General features: G+C 43.5%; 1 protein-coding gene across 1 annotated transcript in view; it reads left to right on the forward strand.

The window, feature by feature from the left end:
- The first annotated feature begins 4,338 nt into the window (after window positions 1-4,338).
- LOC141053000 (uncharacterized) overlaps window positions 4,339-22,033 on the forward strand; it is a 114,755-nt gene continuing 97,060 nt past the window's right edge. Inside the window, exons 1-7 of the mRNA XM_073550321.1 lie at window positions 4,339-4,383; window positions 4,515-4,649; window positions 4,779-4,958; window positions 5,032-5,155; window positions 5,220-5,362; window positions 7,109-7,128; window positions 11,427-11,452. Coding sequence (XP_073406422.1) covers window positions 4,339-4,383; window positions 4,515-4,649; window positions 4,779-4,958; window positions 5,032-5,155; window positions 5,220-5,362; window positions 7,109-7,128; window positions 11,427-11,452 — 673 coding nt within the window. The remainder of the gene's footprint in view (window positions 4,384-4,514; window positions 4,650-4,778; window positions 4,959-5,031; window positions 5,156-5,219; window positions 5,363-7,108; window positions 7,129-11,426; window positions 11,453-22,033) is intronic.

Raw genomic sequence — 22,033 nt, forward strand, 5'->3', positions numbered from 1 at the left:
GCAATATGTGTCGGAGTCTGAGTCGTGGAGTCGGAGTTGGAGTCGGAGTCGGTGTAAGGGAAATTGAGGAGTCGGAGTCGCAGGTTTGGCTTACCGACTCCACAGCCCTGGTGTATATATGTAAATATGAATGCCGTGAGAGAGCACAAATGACCGGCACAGCTGCACATCTCCAGGATAATGATTTACCTCCGACTCCTAGGGATCACAGGTGCCATATCAAATGAATAAATCAGAAAATGTCCACATCCAAAATGCAAGAGATGCAAGGCACTCACCGTCCCAATATATGTCCTTTTATTGTGGATTATACATGCAAAGCAGGAGAGCTCTCAGTGGAGCCGCACTGGACGACAGCCGTTTCGTGCAATACTGCACTTCTACGGACCACCGTTGAAGTTCAGTATTGCAATATTGCACGAAATATGTGCACATTTTAAGAACCACAGTGCACATGCTACGGATTTGCTGCGGTTTTAAATCTGCAGCATGCGGATTCCGCAGCGGTTTGACACCTGTTCCATTGTACAGGTGTCAAAACACGGGAAAACCGCAAGCAAATCCGCAGGTAAAATGCAGGTCATTTTACCTGCGGATTTACCTGCAAATCAGCGTGGAAAAATCTGCAGCTGAATCCGCACTGCGCACTCGCCCTAAAGGTTTATTGGTTTATAGCTCCACGTGTTTCAAGGTCTCACACGACCTCTTCATCAGGACAAAACATGTAAAAGTTTTAGTAGCTGCAGTCAGTCTGTGTTATTGGCAACATTATTAGAGAGCAGTTAATAGCGGCGGCACCAAGCGGTTATAACCAAGGGGCTATATCCCGATATCCCCTCATACACACTGACTGTCGTATCCTTTAGTCTGATTATTTAAATAGTTCATTAAAACTTTATTTTTAACTCTCTTTATTTAGGGATTAGTTGCCTTCATTGACAAATTGTAATTAATGTTAATGCCCCATGCTGACTGGGTGGACAGCCATTTTGTCTGTATTATACTGTCCCCAATATACATGCAGAGAGAGATCGCATATACTCAGCATGGCTTGTTATACATTTTTGGATAAATCCCTTTCCCCCCCAATTTTCTATCCCTCAGCACCTAAATATCTTCAATCAAATGGGATCCAGCAAGTATAAATAAAATAATTATTTTCGCATCGCTTTTTTTGTGTTGTAAAAATGAGAAATCGCTGTTCAGCTTTTAACTCTTTTAACTTCCTAACAAAAAAAAATTTGGTTTCAAAATTGTGCTGATGTAAAGTAGACATGTGGGAAATGTTATTTATTAAGTATTTTGTGTGCCATATGTGTTATTTAAGGGCATGAAAATTCAAAGTTGGAAAATTGCGAAAATTTCTAAATTTTTACCAAATTTCCATTTTTTTAACAAATAAGCGCAAGTCGTATCTAAGAAATTTTACCACTATCATGAAGTAAAATATTTCACGAGAAAACAATGTCAGAATCACCGGGATCTATGTAAGCGTTCCAGAGTTATTACCTCATAAATGGACAGTGGTCTGAATTGTAAAAATTGGCCTGGTCATTAATATGCAAACCACCCTCTGGAGTAAAGGGGTTAAACGGACCCAGACTTTATCTAACGAAACCGATTTTTCTCTCCCTCAAGACAATCGATCCTCTATCACTTTTTCGACTCCGTACAGCCCACAGTTTAAACAAATAAAAGACATTATTTGTCAGTACTTACCTGTTGTAAATGAGGACGATTCCACCTCTGATTGGTTAGCATTAAAAGGCTTCCACAAGTGTGGCTGCACCAGGTGTAATGTAAGCCCCTTTGCATTGGACCGCAAAAAAACCCCATTTTCGATATCCCCCACAATAAGTCATCAGGTATCCACTTGTATTAATTGTGATACCAAACATGTGATGTACTGCTTTCAGCGCTCTTCATGCCTAGTCAAAAACATCGGTTGCACGATCCATAAATGTAAAAAGAGGATCACCGAGCATATCGCTAATATCAACGCCAACAATAGCTCCTACTCTGGAGCAACAAAACATTTTGTTTCTATCCATAAGGGAGACATCAGTAATTTAACATGTTTTGCCATAGAAAAGGTTAGTTGTCCCAGGCGAGGAATGAACCAGCATCAATCATTATTGATGAGGGAGGCTTATTGGATATTGCGCCTAGATACGAAATTCCTCAAGGGATTGAATGATCAAAAACGATTTGTTCCATAGCTATTGATTCTATTCACCATTCAAAGTCCAGTCGTCATTTGTTTTGTGTTAAAGCTGTTGAATTTCATTAATCAATTATTTTTCTGATTGGTGCTTGCTCCTTATTCATATCTGTCTGTATGTTCTCACTATATCCTATGACTAAGCCCACACCCTTGCGCCAGAAACTCATAAGGCTTTATGTTATTATTTTATTTTTAATCATGTCCAAATAAACTTTTCATTTTAACTGGTCGGTGTGCGAGAAACACATCCTTTCCATTTCCTACGTTTGCTGAGTGAACGAGCGGGATCGGCACCCACAAGACACATGCTAACAAACTCGATTGGATTCCAGCTGGATACTGCTCGCGTGGAGACTGCCTGTCCCTCTTCCCTGCCTAAGTTTGGACTTGGTCAAACTATTTGGCCAAGGCAGATTTAAGAAAGCCTGGCATGGGCTTTTATTTTTGGAGTGAACTACAGGATGGCAGTGGGACTGTTCACTCCCTCCAGCCAGGTTTTTCAAGTGGCCCATGGCCACAGATCTCATTTAAAATCCCTGCAGCAAAGGTTGGGTGTGTCAGTGTTGGTTTGCAAGCTGCAGAGCAGGTGGCTCTGCAACGTCCAACTTATGTGTGAAGTCAACACAGAGCCAAGGGAAGCAAACGCCTGGCGCCCCCTCAGCGTGAGACGATTGTGTAGTCGCCCACAGCAACTGGTCTCAAATACGGACTGTTTTGACGCCCAGGCTGCGATTCGGAGTATACCTTTTGCTTTTCATTTGTGAGTTTTGGACAATAAAGACATTTGCGTTGAACTTTACTGGGTCACTGCTTCATTACCACACGGTGTGAACCCCACCCCACTACACCTTATAGGTGATAATATCGCACCTGCTATGACATTGGTTCTGGCTGTGCCTTATTTGTAAACTGCAGCAATATCTTATCCTTTGCTACACCACGCAGGCACCTTCTCCAGGCAATTGACTGTTGCTGTGACGGGGGGCATGCGCTTAGCGTTGATGGACTCGTGTTGCACATGCACCAGTTCGGGGCACTGTTTTAGACATCTGAGGCCCAGGACACATGCACAAAGATCGATCTTGACCTCGTGTCTGGAATACCTGCGCATGCACCCTGGAAGATCCTGCTGCCGGCGTACATGCACTATACACCATATTGATGACTCTTTCTATCTCACTGTGTGAGTCTTCTAGCATTCTGGGAGTGTGTAATGTCAACAACATGGTCCCTTTATAGAGTGAAAAAAGTCTTCAGCTATAGACATTATCACCTGGGCATCTATTTCTGCTGTCTACCGATATTAGCCGATATTTCTCCTCACCATAGTGTGTTTTTCTATATCTCGTATTGATTGGGTTTGTTTTTAAATTGATTAATAGATATTTATATATTAGGGGATTTCTTTGATAGCTGTATATACATAACAATAATAGTGTTAGGAAGTAGAGCCATACACCGACCCATAAGTGTCCTCTCCTGCTGGAATGGCGCCAGCCCTGCCTTCCTCTGGGGTTAGCTATGGATGACGCAGTTTAAATTGATATGTTCATCTTTTGGACCTACTGTAGACTTCTTTTACCTAAGCCCTGTTTCACACTTCCGTTTTTTCAAATCCGTCAAAATCCGTTGGTTTCTGTAAAAAAACGGATCCGCCATTTTTTTGCAGGATCCGTTTTTTTGTCCCATAGACTTCCATTAGTGGTTACCGCGGATCCGTCAAAAAAACGGATCCGTTTTTTTAAAAACGGATCCGTTTGCATCAGTTTCCGTCAAAAAAACGGAAACGGATCCGTTTGGCGGACACAAAAACGGAAGTGTGAAACAGGCCTTATAAAGATTTAGTTACTTTCTACATAGCTGTGGGCTCATGTCTATTTATTTTTTACTAGTTTGATGTCTGATCTAAAGTATATAGGTTTTTTAGCAGATGTGAGGGAAAAAAACAATCTAATAAAGATAGTAACGCATTAATGATTCCACACTCCTCCTGTGCCACCACTTCTTGAGTCCTCCATCAGTCTCTGTATTTCCTGGTCAGCTTCAACAAACTTGTGATGCCTATGGCCAATTAGTTGCTGAAGCAATGGCCATCATAGCCAGTGCTTGGGAGCATGGAGGAGATGGCTTGGTTAGCAATTCAGCTTATGTTCCAGTCTGTACGAGACTAGAGAATACAACACCTACAAATTATATCTCCTCATATGATTCCTCTTATTATCTCCAGTAATTGTATTATTAAATGGGATTCTTTATGATGTTATATCGGTCTTATCTTCTTCACATCAAGGTCTCTACGATATTAGATCCTCTCAGTGGAGATCTTTTTCTGATTTACCCATCATTGATGGATATGGACAAGGACAAAATGGTGGACAGGCTATTACAACTTAACCTAGAGATTCTCTTCCAGCTTATTGGAGAGGTGAGAGATTCTGATGACGTCACATTACATCATTCATATCTATGGGAATAACAGATGGACAGAACTGGAGAGGTGAGGACTCTGGAAATGTCTGTAGCGAGATTTAATAATGTGTCTCTCCATAACCAGGATTACACAGTAGTGAAGAAGACCTCTAGGGAGCGCTGTCAGGACCATGTGTCTGAGGCATGGGGGAGACCCCTGAGCCCAATCACAGGGCCTCCACCTCACCCCCTGATATATGAGGACATCAATGACCAGAAGATCCTAGAACTCGCCTACAAGATGATTGAGCTGCTGACTAGAGAGGTGACACTGCTGGGACATTATACAGGAACGCTATGAAGGGATCGGGAGATGACGGTATCATTGTATGTGTCAGGTTCCTATAAGGTGTCAGGACGTCACTGTCTATTTCTCCATGGAGGAGTGGGAGTGTTTAGAAGGACACAAAGATCTGTACAAGCATGTCAGGATGGAGTTTCCCCAACCCCTCTCATCACCAGGTAACAAACAGGACTAAATACACACAGCCTATAATTATCTATGTCACAAATGTGTTTCTTTCAGATCTATCCAGTAAGAGGACAACAACAGAGAGATGTCTCCACCCTCTTCTTCCACAGGACTGTAAACTAGAAGATCTCAATGTTCTTCAGGATCATCAGGTAGATAGAAGGTGTCATGAGATCTCCGCTGTGATGTGTAGACGTGTTATGAATGGGTCACCGAGGAGGGAAAAACAAAACAAGCTAAGTCACAGAAAACCAGAGAGGTTGGTAACTATGCAGAATGCAGATCCCTGATCCTAACCATACAACTAGCAGCAGCCGTGGAGCGTTACTACGATGAACCTAGATGCTTCGTCACAGCTGGAGGACTAAATAAGCCTAAAGCAAGAAAAGGGGAAAACTAACTGCCCCAGAGCAGACCCCAAAGGAAAGACAGCCCCCACACATGTATTGACGGTGAAACAAGATGAAAACACAAACAGGCAGGAAAATAGGCTGAGCAAACGATGGGGCCCAAACTAACTAGAAAGGATAGGAAAGGAAAGACACTGTCTGCAATCTGCCAAAAACCCTACAAAAATAATGTCCAACACTTCTGATAACAAAATTAACCCTGAAGTCACTAGACTTCTCCCACTATATCAGCACTCTGAAATATTCTGAGACAGAGCAAAAAGAGACCAATCTAATAAGGGACAAAAAGCAAATTGGCAAATACAGATAAATAAGAGTGGAAATTCAGCACAGCCCCAGCCGGGGCTGGCTGACCACACAAGAAACTGAATAGACCAACAAAATCAAGTGTGAACATTAGCAGAAAAATTTAACTTGAGCTGACTGGAACAGAGCTGAGAACTAAGACCTGACAAGCCAGAAGGAATCACCAGCACCAGAATAGGGCGTCGGCTGTCTTAAATCTAGTCTGAGATTCCTGAGGTCCAATCGTCATCCTTATCAGGTGGCAGATCTCCACTGATTAAATCAGCCTCACTACCTCCTGTTACCACCAGAGGGAGCCTGGAAGGAGAACTCACAACTGGTAGACCAGAAAATGAACTCACAACAGTACCCCCCTTGAGGAGGGGTCACCGAACCCTCATCCACGCCACCAGGCCGTTTCTTCTGGCAATTACTCTGATCTGCTCCCTGTCCACATTTTCCGCCAAGGCTTTTGTGGATTCGGGAGCAGCGCTAAACCTAATGGACTTGGATTTTGCTAAACGTTGTGGATTTCCGATGACACCTCTGCAGACGCCTATCCCTTTGAGGGGGATTGATGCTACTCCTTTGGCTAAAAATAAACCTCAGTTTTGGACCCAGGTGGTCATGCGGGTCGCCCCAGACCATCAAGAAAATTTCAGATTTTTGGTATTGCATGGTCTGCATGATGCCGTTGTTCTGGGGTTTCCCTGGTTGCAAATTCATAATCCAGTTTTGGATTGGAAATCTATGTCTGTGGTGAGTTGGGGTTGTCGGTGTGCCTTTAGTGAGGCTCCGTTTTTTTCCACCTCTCCTCAGTCGCATGATGTTCCTGACTATTTGGCGGACTTTTATGATGTATTTAGTGAGAATGAGTCTGCGTCCTTGCCTCCTCATAGGAGTTATGACTGTGCAATTGAACTAAGCCCGGGGTGTAAATTTCCCAAGGGTCGGCTCTTCAATTTATCTGTACCCGAGCACGAGGCTATGCGGTCCTATATTAAGGAGGCGTTGGAGAAGGGTCATATTAGACCATCCTCTTCACCCTTAGGTGCCGTTTTTTTTTTTGTGGCCAAAAAGGATGGTTCTTTAAGACCTTGTATTGATTATCGTGCCCTCAATAAAATTACTATTAAATATCAGTATCCGTTACCCCTGATTTCGGATCTATTCTCTAGAGTTAGAGGTGCTTGCTGGTTTACCAAGCTTGACCTCAGGAGGGCGTATAATCTTATCCGCATTAAGCAGGGGGATGAATGGAAGACGGCGTTTAATACTCCGGAGGGACATTTTGAGTACCTGGTGATGCCTTTTGGGCTCACTAATGCCCCTTCTGTCTTCCAGTGCTTCATGAACGATATTTTCCGAGACTTTGTCGATAAATTTTTGATTATCTATCTGGATGATATTTTGATCTTCTCCAAGGATTGGGATTCTCATGTGGAACATATTCGGACTGTGTTCTGGATCTTGAGGGAGAATTCCCTGTATGTCAAAGGATCGAAATGCCTTTTTGGAGTACAGAGGATTTCATTTTTGGGACTTATTTTGTCTCCGTCAACTATTGAAATGGACCCGGCCAAGGTACAGGCCATTTATGATTGGGTTCAGCCCACTTCTTTGAAGGCCCTCCAGAATTTTTTGGGTTTTTCTAATTTTTATCGGAAATTTATAGCAAAATTTTCTAGTATTGCCAAGCCATTGACTGATCTGACTAAGAAGGGTGCTGATGTGTTGAATTGGTCTCCTGAGGCTGTTGCTTCCTTTCAGGAGCTGAAGCGAAGATTTACCTCCGCCCCGGGTTTGCGGCAACCTGATGTCTCACTTCCATTCCAGGTAGAGGTGAATGCTTCTGAGATTGGTGCAGGAGCTGTTTTGTCCCAAAAGGATCCTGTAACATCTAAAATGAATCCCTGTGCTTTCTTTTCCCGAAAGTTCTCTCCATCTGAACGTAACTATGATGTGGGGAATCGGGAACTGTTGGCCATGAAATGGGCATTTGAAGAGTGGAGACATTGGTTGGAGGGAGCTAAACATCAAGTTGTGGTCCTCACTGACCACAAGAATTTGATTTACCTAGAGTCGGCTAAACGCTTGAACCCTAGACAGGCTAGGTGGGCCTTGTTTTTTACACGTTTTGATTTTGTGGTCTCTTTTCTTCCTGGAACTAAGAATGTCAAGGCAGACGCCCTCTCTAGGAGTTTCTTTGCTGATTCTCCTGTGGTGACCAAGCCTGCTACCATCTTAGGCGAAGGGGTAGTTCTTTCTGCCATCTCACCCAATTTGAGACGTGCTCTGCAAGAGTTCCAGGAGGACAAACCTGAGCGTTGTCCCAGTGGAAAGTTGTATGTTCCTGACCAGTGGAAGAAGAGAGTGATGTCTGAAGTTCATTGCTCTGCATTGGCTGGTCATCCAGGTATTTTTGGTACTTGAGATCTGGTGAGTCGCTCTTTTTGGTGGCCCACCTTGTCTCATGATGTCAGGAATATTGTGCAGTTCTGTGGGACTTGCTCCCGGTCTAAATCTTGTTCTCGCTCTAGTGGGTTGTTGATGCCTTTGCCGGTCCCCAGGAGGCCATGGACCCATATTTCAATGGATTTCATCTCTGATATGCCGGTCTCTCAAAGAATGACTGTTATTTGGGTGATTTGTGATAGGTTCTCTAAGATGGTTCATCTTGTACCACACCCTAAGTTGCCATCTTCCTCTGAGTTGGTGCCCCTGTTTTTGCAACAGGTGGTTCGCTTACACGGGATTCCTGAGAACATTGTATCTGACAGAGGAGTTCAGTTTGTGTCTAGATTTTGGAGGACTTTCTGTTCCAAGCTGGGAATTCAGTTGTCCTTCTCCTCTGCTTTTCACCCTCAGACCAATGGGCAGACAGAGAGAACAAACCAGACCTTGGAGTCGTATTTGAGATGTTTTATTTCCGCTGATCAGGATGATTGGGTTTCATTTTTGCCCTTGGCCGAATTTGCTTTAAATAATAGAGCTAGAGGCTCTGAGTATTGGATTATCTATATTCACAATCTCTTTTCTGTGCAAAAGAAAGTATGATATAAACAAAATTGGTTCCCTGTTGGGCATCATATCCTTTTCAATTTTTGGCCATTCCAGTTCAGTCTGTTCCGTGAACCAACTTTTTGTTAATTCAGTCACAGTGGCAAAGTAGTATGCCTCCAGATCTGGAAGAGCTATTCCCCCATTTTCTTTAGATTTGAGTAATGTACGTTTCTTCACTCTAGGTTTCCGGTTATTCCAAATAAACTTATTCATCTGGTGGGTTAATTTTTGTATGGATTGTATGGATATGGGCAGAGGGACATTCCTATATAGGAACAGGACTTTAGGAAGGCAGAACATTTTGTATAACACTATTTTACCCATCCATGTGACCGGGGTTTTTGACAGTTCCCTCAACTTAAGGTCGAGAGACTGCAAAAGATGATCTATATTTGTCTCACTAATATGTGTGGGGTTACTTGTGTAAAGGAAAATCTAATGTTTCCCCTTTTTCAACTGAAAAATTGAGACTATCCTTTTTGTCTCCTGTCAGGACTTCCTTAAGACCTATGTTCGACAGTTGGGCAAAGTTTCCAATCACTTTTGTGGATGACTTGTTGGATAACAACAGAGTCATGCCCTTTGAGCTGGTTAAGACCAGATTTGGAATTCCTAATACGGAATACATGAAATATCTTTTGCTCAAGGAGGAATACAATAAATATAAGAAATACTTCTGCAGAGTGGTTTTGATTAACCACACTATTTATAATTTTTTATTTAGCACGTCCCCCAGACATGGGAGCTATCTCAGACCTCTGTATAACAGCTTGACTGGCAAGGACACCTTCACTAATGAGGGATGCTTTGAGAAATGGGAAACCACTCTGCAGAGACAGATATATATCCCTCAATGGACTTCATCTCTTAAAATTGCGGTTAAATCTACGAGGTGCATGAACATACTTGAAACACACTACAAGTTAGTTCACAGATATTACCTCACCCCAAATAGACTCAGGCACTTTGGAGGGGGGGTTCTGGAACGTGTTGGCGTGGTTGTGGATCTCAAGCAGATTTACTTCATGTCTTTTGGGGATGTCCTATATTGAAGCTATATTGGCTTAGAGTTTTTGACTTACTTTCACTCATATGTAATTGGCGTATTCAGCCACAGCCTGCTTTAGCTTTGCTACTCATAGACATACACAGACTTAAAAAGGAAAAGTTCCTGGCCGCTCACATTCTTATGTCCGCAGCTTTCCTCATAGCGAAAGGTTGGAACAGTAAGCAACCTCCAGATATTGTCACGCTTATTATGCTGGTAGATAAACACTGTGTTTATGAGAGGATTCACTACATTAACAATATATCAATAAAGTTATTTGATGAAAGGTGGTATAGATGGGTGGAACTCAAGCCCAAAATAGAAGATTTCATATCCTGAACTTTTATTTTCTTTTTTTTTTTGATTCATGATGTGCCAAAATTTCATATATCTAGGTGCCTAGTGTACTTTTGTAAAGGTTCTTTATTTTTCTTCCTTTTTTTTTTTTTTTTGTATTATTATGTTTATTGTTTACCGCACTTATTTCAAGTGTTGATAAGATTGTAATGTCATTACACTGTGATGTATTGCTTTACATCACTCAAAATTCATTTGGATGTAATTGTTTAAATGTATGCCTTACATTTTTGCTTATTACTCTGAAAACCTCAATAAAAATATTGTTTAAATAATAGAGCTAGTTCTGCCACTTTGATGTCACCTTTTTTTGTAACTTTGGGTTTCATCCTCGATTTTCTTCAGGGCAGGTGGAGCCCTCTGCCTGCCCAGGTGTTGACACTGTGGTGGAGAGAATGCACCAGATCTGGGACCAAGTGGTGGATAAGTTATCTCTCTCCCAGGAAAAGGCCCAGCGGTTTTCCAATCGACTTAGGACCATTGGTCCCCAGTTTAAGATTGGTGATATGGTGTGGTTATCATCAAAAAATATTGCTATGAAGGTGGCTTCTCCTAAGTTTAAGCCTAGATTTATTGGACCTTACAAGATTTTGGAGATTATTAATCCGGTCTCTTTTCGTTTGGCTCTTCCTGTCACATTTAAAATCCATAATGTGTTCCATAAGTCCTTGTTGACGAGGTTTGTTGAACCAGTTGTTCCTGGGGTGGCACCTCCAGACCCTGTATTGGTTGAAGGTAACATGGAATATGAGGTAGAGAAAATACTGGATTCCCGTCTGGCTAGACGGAGACTCCAGTATTTGGTTAAGTGGAAGGGTTATGGTCAGGAGGATAATTCCTGGGTCTCTGCCTCTGATATTCATGCCAAAAGATTGGTGCGTGCCTTTCATCGGGCTCACCCTGATCGCCCTGGTGGCGTGGTTGAGGGTTCGGTGACCCCTCCTCAAGGGGGAGGTACTGTTGGGAGTTAATTTTCCCCTCCGTCACTGAGGTCTGGTGAACTCCCTATTCTGGTAAAGGAAGGTAATGAGCCTGATTATCAGGCACCTGAGCCTATTGAGGATGACTGGCTGAGTGGAGTCACGGACTGGATATAAGGCTGCCGACGCCCTTCTGCCCTGCGGGTGGTTTCTCTGTGGACTTCTAGGACACCAGTCTGATTCCTGCTCCTCTAAAGCTGTTTTCTGTTTTGCCTGTTAGCATTTTTGTTTTGTTTTTTGTTTTCCTTGCTTTTCTGTATTCTGCCATTCCCTGCTGGGGTGAGCTGAATCTCCTTTTGCCTGTAGCTCTGGCTTCAGAATATTCCTGAGTACTGACATAGCTTTTTTGAAGCCTAGCGTCTTCAGGGCCTTTTTCTCTGGCAGTCTGTTGGCTCTTATTTTCATAGGGTTTTTTGGAAACTAGACCCCTCAGGAAACTGATCTAGATGTGTGATGAGCACATTGAACCCTCAGGTGATTCACACAAGTTTATAACGTTGGGCCATAAAAATAATAAAATCACATTTTCCTCTCTAAAATGTTCTTTTAGCCCCAGATTGTGCATTTTCATAAGAGTAACATGAGAAATTGCTTCACACAATTTGTAATGCAATTTCTCTTGAGTACGCTGATACCCCATATGATGGAGAAAACACTATTTGGGTGCAAAGCAGGGCTCGGAAGGAAAGGAGCGTCATTTGACTTTTTGAATGTAACATTTCCTGGAATCATTAGCTGACATCATGTCCCGTTTGGAGAGCCCCCAATGTGCCTAAACAGTGGAAACCCCCCACAAGTGACCCCATTTTGGAAACTAAATCCCTCAAGTAATGTAATTGGATGAGTGTTGAGCACCTTGAACCCCCAACGTTGAGCCGTGATAATAATTTAAATTCCATTTTCCCCACAAAAATGTTGTTTTAGCCCCAAAGTTTGCATTTTCATAAGGGTAACAGGTGAAATTGCTCCATAAAATTTGTAGAGCAATTTCTCCTGAGTACATTGATACCCCATACAGGTGCATCTCACAAAATTAGAATATCATAAAGATATTTTATTTCAGTTCTTCAATACAAAAAGTGAAACTCATATATTGTATAGCGTCATTACACACAGAGTGATCTATTCCAAGGGTTTATTTCTGTTAATGTTGATGATTGTCTTACAGCCAATGAAAACCCAAAAGTCATTATCTCAGTAAATTAGAATACTTTATAACAACAGCTGGAAAAATTATTTTAAAATCCAAAATGTTGGCCTACTGAAATGTATGTTCAGTAAATGCACTCACTACTTGGTCGGGGCTCCTTTTGCATCAATGCAGCGTGATGAATGAAGAGGGTAGTAAAATCTGGTATTTGTGACATGTGAAAAAAATCAGTTAATGTAATATACAGTAACATATTCCCAACATGTACACCCAGGGACTATAAGCGACCCGTTGTACCAAATACATAACGAACAAGGGGGGGGGGAATCCAGAGTACAACAAAGGGTCATGATAAGATTGCTTTATTCAAAGGTGAGGCAAAGTGAAAAGGGCACAAGTACAATGCTATAAAACCATAAAAACATCACCCGCAAATAGGGACACAGAGGCCCATGTTGCCAATACTGCACTTAAATGTAATCACGATTATACAAAATGTATTACATAATATAACAAATGCACCTAGCAGTGATAGGTACAATACACATGAAAAGTGGCCAGGCTGTGGATCAATAGATCAAGGCAAAATTCAAAAATATATACACATATTATGCTCAATATTAGCTATTACCTGGACACTGTAGCAGATGGCAAACAGGGGGTTCCTGGGTCCGCACCAATGCGCGTTTCGGAACACCTTCGTCAGGGGGCGCAATTGAATTGATAAAAACCGCTGTTTAAATATCGGGCATAAACCGGAAATGACGTAGGCGGCGTTCCCGGAAGTAGGCGTTACCATAGTAATAACCACGCTATTGCATGTATTATTAATGGACAAAATTGTCAGTGTCCGATACTGTCCGGACAACGCACCGGACATAACCGGGCTGATGGTAAAAAATGGGGACGCCCATATGCAGCATTATTTTAGTGACGCTCAGACACTTTCAGGCCGACTGTGGGGAGGTGTGACGTCCAGATCACGCGGGGCCCCGTGAGACTAGACGCCCATAGCTTCCGACGTCAGCACAGGAAGCGCTGGGTGAACAGCACAGGCGCAATGATAACCAGGAATAAACACCGCCATGCAGCGTGGCATGGAGGTGATCAGTCTGTGGCAACTGCTGAGGTGTTATGGAAGCTCAGGTTGCTTTGATAGCAGCCTTCAGCTCGTCTGCATTGTTGGGTCTTGTGTCTCTCATCTTCCTCTTTACAGTACCCCATAGATTTGATACGGGGTTAAGGTCAGGCGAGTTTGCTGGCCAATCAAGCACAGTGATATTGCTGTTTTTAAACCAGGTATAGGTACTTGGCAGTGTGGACAGGCACCAAGTCCTGCTGGAGAATGAAATTTCCATCTCCAAATAGCTTGTCGGCAGAGGTAAGTATGAAGTGCTCTAAAGTTTCCTGGTAGACAGCCGCGATGACTTTGGACTTGATAAAACACAATCTATGGGATATTGTCAAGAGGCAGATGAGAGACACCAGACCCAACAATGCAGACGAGCTAAAGGCTGATATCAAAGCAACCTGGGCTTCCATAACTCCTCAGCAGTGCCACAGGCTGATCGCCGCCATGTCACGCCGCTTTAATGCAGTAATTAATGCCAAAGGAGCCCCGACCAAATATTGAGTGCATTTACTGAACATACATTTCCATAGGCCAATATTTCAGATTTTAAAATAATTTTTTCAAGCTTGTGTTATAAAGTATTCTAATTTACTGAGATAATGACTTTTGGGTTTTCATTGGCTGTAAGCCATAATCATCAACATTAACAGAAATAAACACTTGGAATAGATCACTCTGTTTTTAATGACTCCATTTAATATGAGTTTCACTTTTTGTATTGAAGAACTGAAATAAATTAACTTTTTGATGATATTCTAATTTTGTGAGATGCACCTGTATGTGGGGGAATGCTACCTTTGAGGCACAATGCAAAGCTCAGAATGGAACAGGCGTCATATCAGAGTTCAGGAGGTGTAGGAATGGTTTGAGGTTGCCATATCACATTGGCAGAGCCCCTGAGGTGCTAGAACTGCAGAAACCCCCTATATGTGAACTCATTTTACAAACTACATTTCCCAATGAATTCATCTAGTGGTGCAGTGATCATATTCACACCACACGTGCCTCACAGAATTTTAGACCACTAAACGGTGAAGAAAGATTAAATTACATTTTTACCACTAAAATGTTGTTTTAGCCCCGAGTTTTTAATTTTTGCAAGGGCTAATAAGGATTTTTTTTCACAACAAATTAGGTCCATTTTTTCCTGAGTGCACCAATACCCTACATGTAATCGGGAAATATTTTTCAGGCACAGTGCAAAGCTCAGATGGAAAGGAGAGCCAAATTTTACTGTTATGGTTTGCAGGTGGGAGAATCCATGAAGTTCCAGAACAGCAGAACCCCCCTTAAGTGACCCCAATATACAATCTACAACTTTAAATGAATTCTATACCAGTGAAGAAAAAATAATTACATTTTTACCACCAAAATTTTGTTTTAGCCCAGATTTTACATTTTCACACAAGAAGTGGGTAAACATGGCACCATAATTTGTGTCTTAATTTCTACTGAACGTGGCAATACCCCATATGTGGCTGTATGGTACTGTTTAGCCATACGGAAAGACTTGGGAGAAATAGAGCGCTTTTTGCCTCCTGGAGCGCAGATTCTCATAGAAAAGTCTAAGGACTACAAATACAGAGCCCCTAATTGCTAGAAGAGCAGAATCCCCCTTCAAGTGACCCCATTTTGGAAATTATACCCCTTTGGGAATTTATCTATAGGTGTAGTGACAATTTTGACTCCATGGGTATTGTCCAGTAACAAGCAGCAATGAATGTTTCCAAGTCAAAATTGCAAACTGTCGTTGTAGTAACCAGTATGCTGTAGTCACCAGTACATTATGCCCAGCCCGTGCTTCTGATGGCATGCACACGCAAGTTAGGCGTGCTCTCATCACTTCAGAAATGCTATATGTGGTTTAGGTAATATGTGAGGCTCAAAAAGGGGGGGCATTTGAATTTAAGAACGGAGAATTTGCTGAATTTCTTTTGGCGGGTGAGGAACCATTTTGCTTTTCCAGAGCCTTTGTTCTACCAGTAACGTGGAAGCCCCCTATATTTCCGTTAACAGATGACAGACCTGAGTGAGGACTAGCTTTTTTTGTGGATTGAGTTGAAGCTTTTATTGGGAACAATTTACATACCGTTTGGAATCTCATTTATCCGGCACTCTACGCTGACCACTTACTTTAGGGTTTCCATCTAAAACTCTGAGTGACTTGATTCAGATACAACCCCCGAGGGATCTATTCACTATAATGAGGCAGCACAGTTATTCTGGACTCTGTCTGGCCTTTGTTCAGTGGTGTCATGGCAATTTGAGAAAGTCATTAAGACCTACAACAAGCATGTTAGACCATGACGGGCAAGGTCTAGAAGAGGCTTCTCTCAGTGTAATACTGTCAGGTATAATGCATTGCAATGCATTATATCAGCAATCAGAGTATCAAAAGTTAAAGTAACTTAGAGGGTCTAAGTGAAAAACAACCCCCAAAAACTGAAAAACTCATACCAATTATAACATGGAGCCGTCCTGTGTGACACGGCTCGCAGGCCGGTAACTAAACAACAGGACGCGGCACGTGACACTGTCCTGTGTGACACGGCTCGCAGGCTGGTAACTAAAATAACAAGACAAGGGGTAGGGAAAACAGTTACAACGGTGGGCCCTGTGATAGGGAAAGGGGACATGGAGACCTCCTGCACTCCCCTGAGTCAGTGTCCCTAACGCTCCTAACGTTCCCTATGCATGTTCCGCACCGGGCGCCGATCACGAACCTTTCGCCCTAGCACACCCTACACCTATCAATTGCTAGGGAGCTGGGTGGCGCAGGGACTGGCCCCGCCGCTGTACTAATACACACTAAGGAGAAACACAACTTAGCTTTACTCTGTTGCACTTGCTCCTGGCAACAGAATCCACCACCAGCATGCAGCTCTCCTCTTGAATCGCTGCCACCAAGCTCTGTCAGAGCTAGGGAAATCCCCTATGACTCCTTTCACACCAGGCTCTATCAGAGCTGCTCTCCAGCTCCTTCCTCCACCAAGGATGGTCGAAATGAACACTATCACCAACACTGATTGCAACACCTGTGACTCTTTTATAGCAGAGCCAGCAATCAAACCTGCATTATAATCATGTGCACTTAACTAAGGAAACTAGAGTGCAGTGACGCTCACCACCATCGGGGGGAAAACTTAGAACAAACGACACACAGTGCAATAGTCCTAATGGCCACCGGGGGCAAAAACACCTTACGCACAGCTTAGGAAAGAAAAAAGGTTACCTGTGCTTTATATCAGTCATGATCCAGCATGGATCATGACACCAATAAATAAGTATATTTATGTACAAACAAATATAAAAAAAAAAGTACACATATTTGGTATCGCCGCATCCGGAAAGACCTGATGTATAAACTGTCATACTAGTTAACCTTTTCAGTGAACACCGTAAAAAAATAAAAATCATGGCAAAAAAATAAGCTTTTTTTCATTATGCTGCTGAACAAAAAGTGGAATAGAGCTCAAATGTAAATAAAAATGGTATAGCTGAAAACATCTTGTCCCGCAAGAAAACAAGCTGCCATACAGCTCAGGCAGTGGAGAAATAAAAAAGCTAAAGCTCTCAGAACATAGCTATGCAAAAACAATTCTTTTTTTTCTATAAATTAATTTTTATTGTGTAAAAGCAGCTAAACATAACCCAATATAAATCTAGTTTCACTCTAATTGCACCAACCCAAAGAGTAAAGTTGTCTAATCACTGAGACCGCACGAGGAATAGCGTTAAAAAATAAAGCAATACAATGCATTCCCCATAGTACTTAGAGTATAATCTACTCCCTATAATCCATATAGCATAATGCACGCCAATAGTCTTCCATAGAGTATAATGCAATCTCCCATACTTCATACAGTATAATGCACTCCCCATATACAGTATTGCCACCACAATGTACTCATTAATTAACAAAAAATGAAGTACAATACTCACCTCTCCTGTTTGTTCCAACACTGCTCCTGTTTTTGCAGTGAGCGTTCCGAAGTGCCCGTACATCTCAGCACAGTGGTAGTAATGTCATAACGCCCACTGCTCTGAGTCGTCAGCCGTCGAGGAAGAATGATAGAGGAAGCATCATCTGACGCTCCCTCTTGCAACTTTGCTATCAACTGTATCAGCATCTAGGATGCCAATACAGTTGAACTTGCAATGGCGTACGTAGCGGCTCAAGTGCTCCATAGCAGCTGTGTGGCCTGATTCCATTGTCGTTACGCCACCGCAAATACTCTAATTACTCCACAGAAGTTTCACCACTAGTTACTCATTTTTTAGTGATTAAAACGTTGAATTTGATCATTTCAGTAGATGTGCTATTGTCTATAGTCTGTAAGAGGGCTGCCGGACAAGTCCTTGAGAGGAGATATGTATTAGCTGTGGTGATGTGAGCTCAGAAGTATGCTCCAGCACCTATAGTGCGGAGAGAGTTATTTGGGTCATTCCAGGGCCGGGTTTTACGAGTGGTCATAAGAGATGGGTGGGAATGACCGTTCACATATCCCAACCCCAGAGGCGTGGTTTGACAGATAAAATGGAGGTCGGGTCTCTCATTCAGTGTCTGGGGCTGGAGAAGTGGAGACCTCCAGTGTGTGTTATTAAAGACACTGAGCTGAGCCGGCAGAACCGCAGTGCTATATGGGACTATTTACTTTCAGTTCGTGTTCACCTTCAGTGTGTGTTGCTAAATGCACTGATCTGAGCGGGCAGACCCACAATACCATGTGGACTATTTGTTTTCAGTTTGTTTTTCACTTTGTGCATGATAAGGCTGTGTTTTGCTTTGCTACCCGTTGTGGTTTTTTAAATTAAATAAACTTGCCTAGACTTTGCATGAAAACTGCCTCCTGTGCCAATCTGTCACGTGTACCTGTCCTGTGTGACACGACCTGAAGGTCGGTAACTAAAACAACAAGACAAAAGTGTCACGTGTACCTGTCCTATGTACCCCTCCCTCAATGAGGGGCCTCCGGACCCTCAATACTGTACTTCACTGGACCACCTACAGTGAGGACGCCTTGTTCCACCATAGTTCACTCCAGCAATTATCTGACACTCCGGTTGATAACTGGCGCGAGAATGGCAGACACCCATACAAACACGTACACACCCAGGTCCGGAGCTGAACTTTTATTGTCATTCATTCACTCTCTTGCCACTAGATGGTGAACTCCCGACAGAACCGACAACAGAGGCGTCCCCCCATGTCGTAATTCTCACACCCCCACAAGGTTCAGAGGTAACCACTCCTCTCTGCCCCCCCTCCTAAGAGGACTCCGACTCTGAGGGGCAGCTTGTGGCGAGGGTTGCGACTTGCACCTACTCCATGGCAGCACCCCTGCTGCCACTACTGGAGGAGAATGGGACGGAATATGGAGGAAATATACACTCCCTGGTCGTCTTCCTCCACACGACCAGGAGGCGGCGGCTTCTTCGAAGGTTTAGAAGTGTCGGCGTGAGCCCCGCGGACTAAATCATCAGTCTGCTCACTACAGGGACGTGCCCCCTCACCACAGGGAACATCAGGCAGCACCACGGGGACACCAACTCCTCCCACCTGCCTGAGTGCGTTCACGTGTATGAGCAAGTCCTGCTCCCTAGCAGGGACTACAGGGGGCATATTTGCCAGAGCCGCAGTTGGGGAGGGAAAGTTGAAGGAAATATACTCTCCCTGGTCGTCCTCCTCCACACGACCAGGGGAAGGCGGCTTCTTCAATAGTATAGAAGTTTCGGAGTGTGCCCCGCGGACCATATTATCAGTCTGCTCACAGCATGGACATGCCACCTCACCTCGGGGAACATCAGGCAGCACCACGGGGACACCAACTCCTCCCATCTGCCTGGGTGCGTCCACGTGTATGAGCAAGTCCTGTTCCCTAGCAGGGACTACAGGGGGCGTATTCACCAAAGCTGCAAATTAGGGTTCTGGTTGAGCCAGAAGGGAGGCCCCAGACCCCGACAACTGCTGCTGCTGCTCCAACACACCGTGCAGCACCCCACTCTCCTCAGTGAGAACGAGAAGCAATTGGTCACAGGTCTGTACTTGGCCCATGGCTCACCAGGGAAAATGAGTGGTTGGTTATAAACTGTCACGTGTACCTGTCCTGTGTGACACGACCCGCAGGACGGTAACTAAAACAACATCACAACAGTGGAACAACGGGGAAACAGTTACAACGGTGGGCCCTGCCACAGGGAACAGGGACGTGGAGAACTCCTGCACTCCCCTGAGGCAGTGTCCCTAAACACTCCTAACATTCCCTATACAGGCTTTTCACCTGTCGCTGACCAGGATACCTGAATCCATCACTAAGTCTGCACCTATCCCTTACTAGGGAACTGGTTAGTGCGGACACTGATCCCACCACTGCACTAATACACATGAAGGAAAATACACCAAACAGAGGAAAACAACAAAACACTTATCATTCTCTGCTGCAGTCACCAGGCAGCAGAGTTAATCACCGGATTAGCTTTCAACAGTGGCTCGACACCTCAGAGCCAGCTGCTACTTTCACCATCTTTCTCTGCTGCAGTCACCAGGCAGTAGAGTTCATCACCGGATTAGCATTCAGCAGTGGCTAAACACCTCAGAGCCAGCTGCTAACTTCACCGTTTCTCTGCTGCAGACACCGGGCAGCAGAGTTCAGCACCAGATCAGCTTTCAGCAGTGGCTAAACACCTCAGAGCCAGCTGCTAACTTCACCATGGTTGGAATCCACAAAGGACCTGCTATAACCAACACCAGCTGATACACCATGTGACCTTATATATGAAAAGGAAGTGGTCACATCAGCAGGGAAACTAACAGACATGTAATAATCCCAGTGGCCACCAGGGGCAAAAACCCACATTAAGCCCCCAAAGGCCCGAAAGGGGAAAAAAAAAAAGGTTTAAATGAGGGCATTCAGAATCTGACACAAATCCAAGAATTGGACTGTGACACTACCTCAAGATTACCAGATTCCTACAAGTCACCGTTTTTACTGCCCAAAATACCCTGATTTAACCACTTCCTGCAGTCCGTTTTGTGTTCCTAACTAGGGCCCATTTTTCAAACCTGACATATGTCACTTTATGTGGTGTTAACTTTGGATGCTTCTTCTGATTCCAGTGATTCTGAAATATGTTTTTATTTTTTTTTTTTTACACATTATACTTTATGACTCTGGTAATTTTAGGTTAATATACTTTGCATTTTTTTTGAAAAATACGTGAAAATTGCAAATTATTTAAAAAGATTTTTTTCTAACATTTGGTTTTATTTTTTTCAACTTTTCAACTTTTTTACTTTTTTCAGATAATAGAAAGCTTACAAGTTTAGCAAAACGTTTTTAGATGTTAAATAAAATTTACAAAAGCTAGCTTTTGGGTAGCAAATCTTTTTTGAAACTACTTTAAGGGGCCTAGATTTTAGCTAGAACCAAAAGGGCAGAGAAAATACAAAATCAGAAGACAGAAGAGTAGTCCGTAAACGAGCCACAGTCACAAAAGGATCAAATACACAAGTCGGGGGCTGATCATGCAGGACTGAACCAGAGTAGAACAATGCTGTATCTGGCAGCTTGCGGAAATATGCTTGGATCTTTAGTAGGGTGTGGTGCTTTACAATTACCTGAACTAGGGAGCTGATTATTCCAGCTGGGCTGCACACACACCCACACTGTCAGACTAAGGCTGAGTTCACACGTGGCGTTTTTTTCGCGTTTCCGCGGCGGTTTTAACCGCGCGATTTTGCCGCGAAAACGCGAAAAATAAGCATCCCATGCATTCCTATGGGATTCCACAATGCTGTTCTAATGCTGCGGTTTTTACCGCGGCGGAATCGCTTCACGGTAAAAACCGCAGCATGCTCATTAATTTGCGGAATCGCGGCGATCCCGCACCCATAGGAATGCATTGTTCCGCTTACTTCCCGCATGTGGCTGTGCACACCATGCGGAAAGTAAGCAGAACAATTGCGGATGATACCCACGGTCCGGAGGAGAGGAGACTGTCCTCCGGGCTTTGGGTACCATATCCCTGTAAAAAAAAGAATTTAAAAATAAAAAAATATTGTTATTCTCACCCTCCGACGTCCCGCGCAGCCTTCCCGCTTCTCTTCACGCTCTCGTTCCCAGTAGTGCTTTGCGAAAATGCCCGCGATGACGTCCGTTCTCGCGGGATCGCGAAGTCTCGCGGTCATTCGTGCGACGTCATTGCGAATTACCGCGAGACATCGCGATCCCGCGAAAACGGACGCCATCGAGGGCATTTTCGCAAAGGATTACTGGGAACGGCTGCGCGGGACGTCGGAGGGTAAGAATAAAACCATTTTTTATTTTTTTTTACATTCTATCTTTTACTACTGATGCTGCATAGGCGGCCTCAGTAGTAAAAAGTTGGTCACACTCATCAAACACTATGTTTGACGAGTGTGACCAACCTGTCAATCAGTTCT

The sequence above is a fragment of the Dendrobates tinctorius genome, unplaced genomic scaffold, assembly GCF_039654945.1.
Source record: "Dendrobates tinctorius isolate UK_male_01 unplaced genomic scaffold, ASM3965494v1 ptg000164l, whole genome shotgun sequence".
In the NCBI taxonomy this organism is placed as follows: domain Eukaryota; kingdom Metazoa; phylum Chordata; class Amphibia; order Anura; family Dendrobatidae; genus Dendrobates; species Dendrobates tinctorius.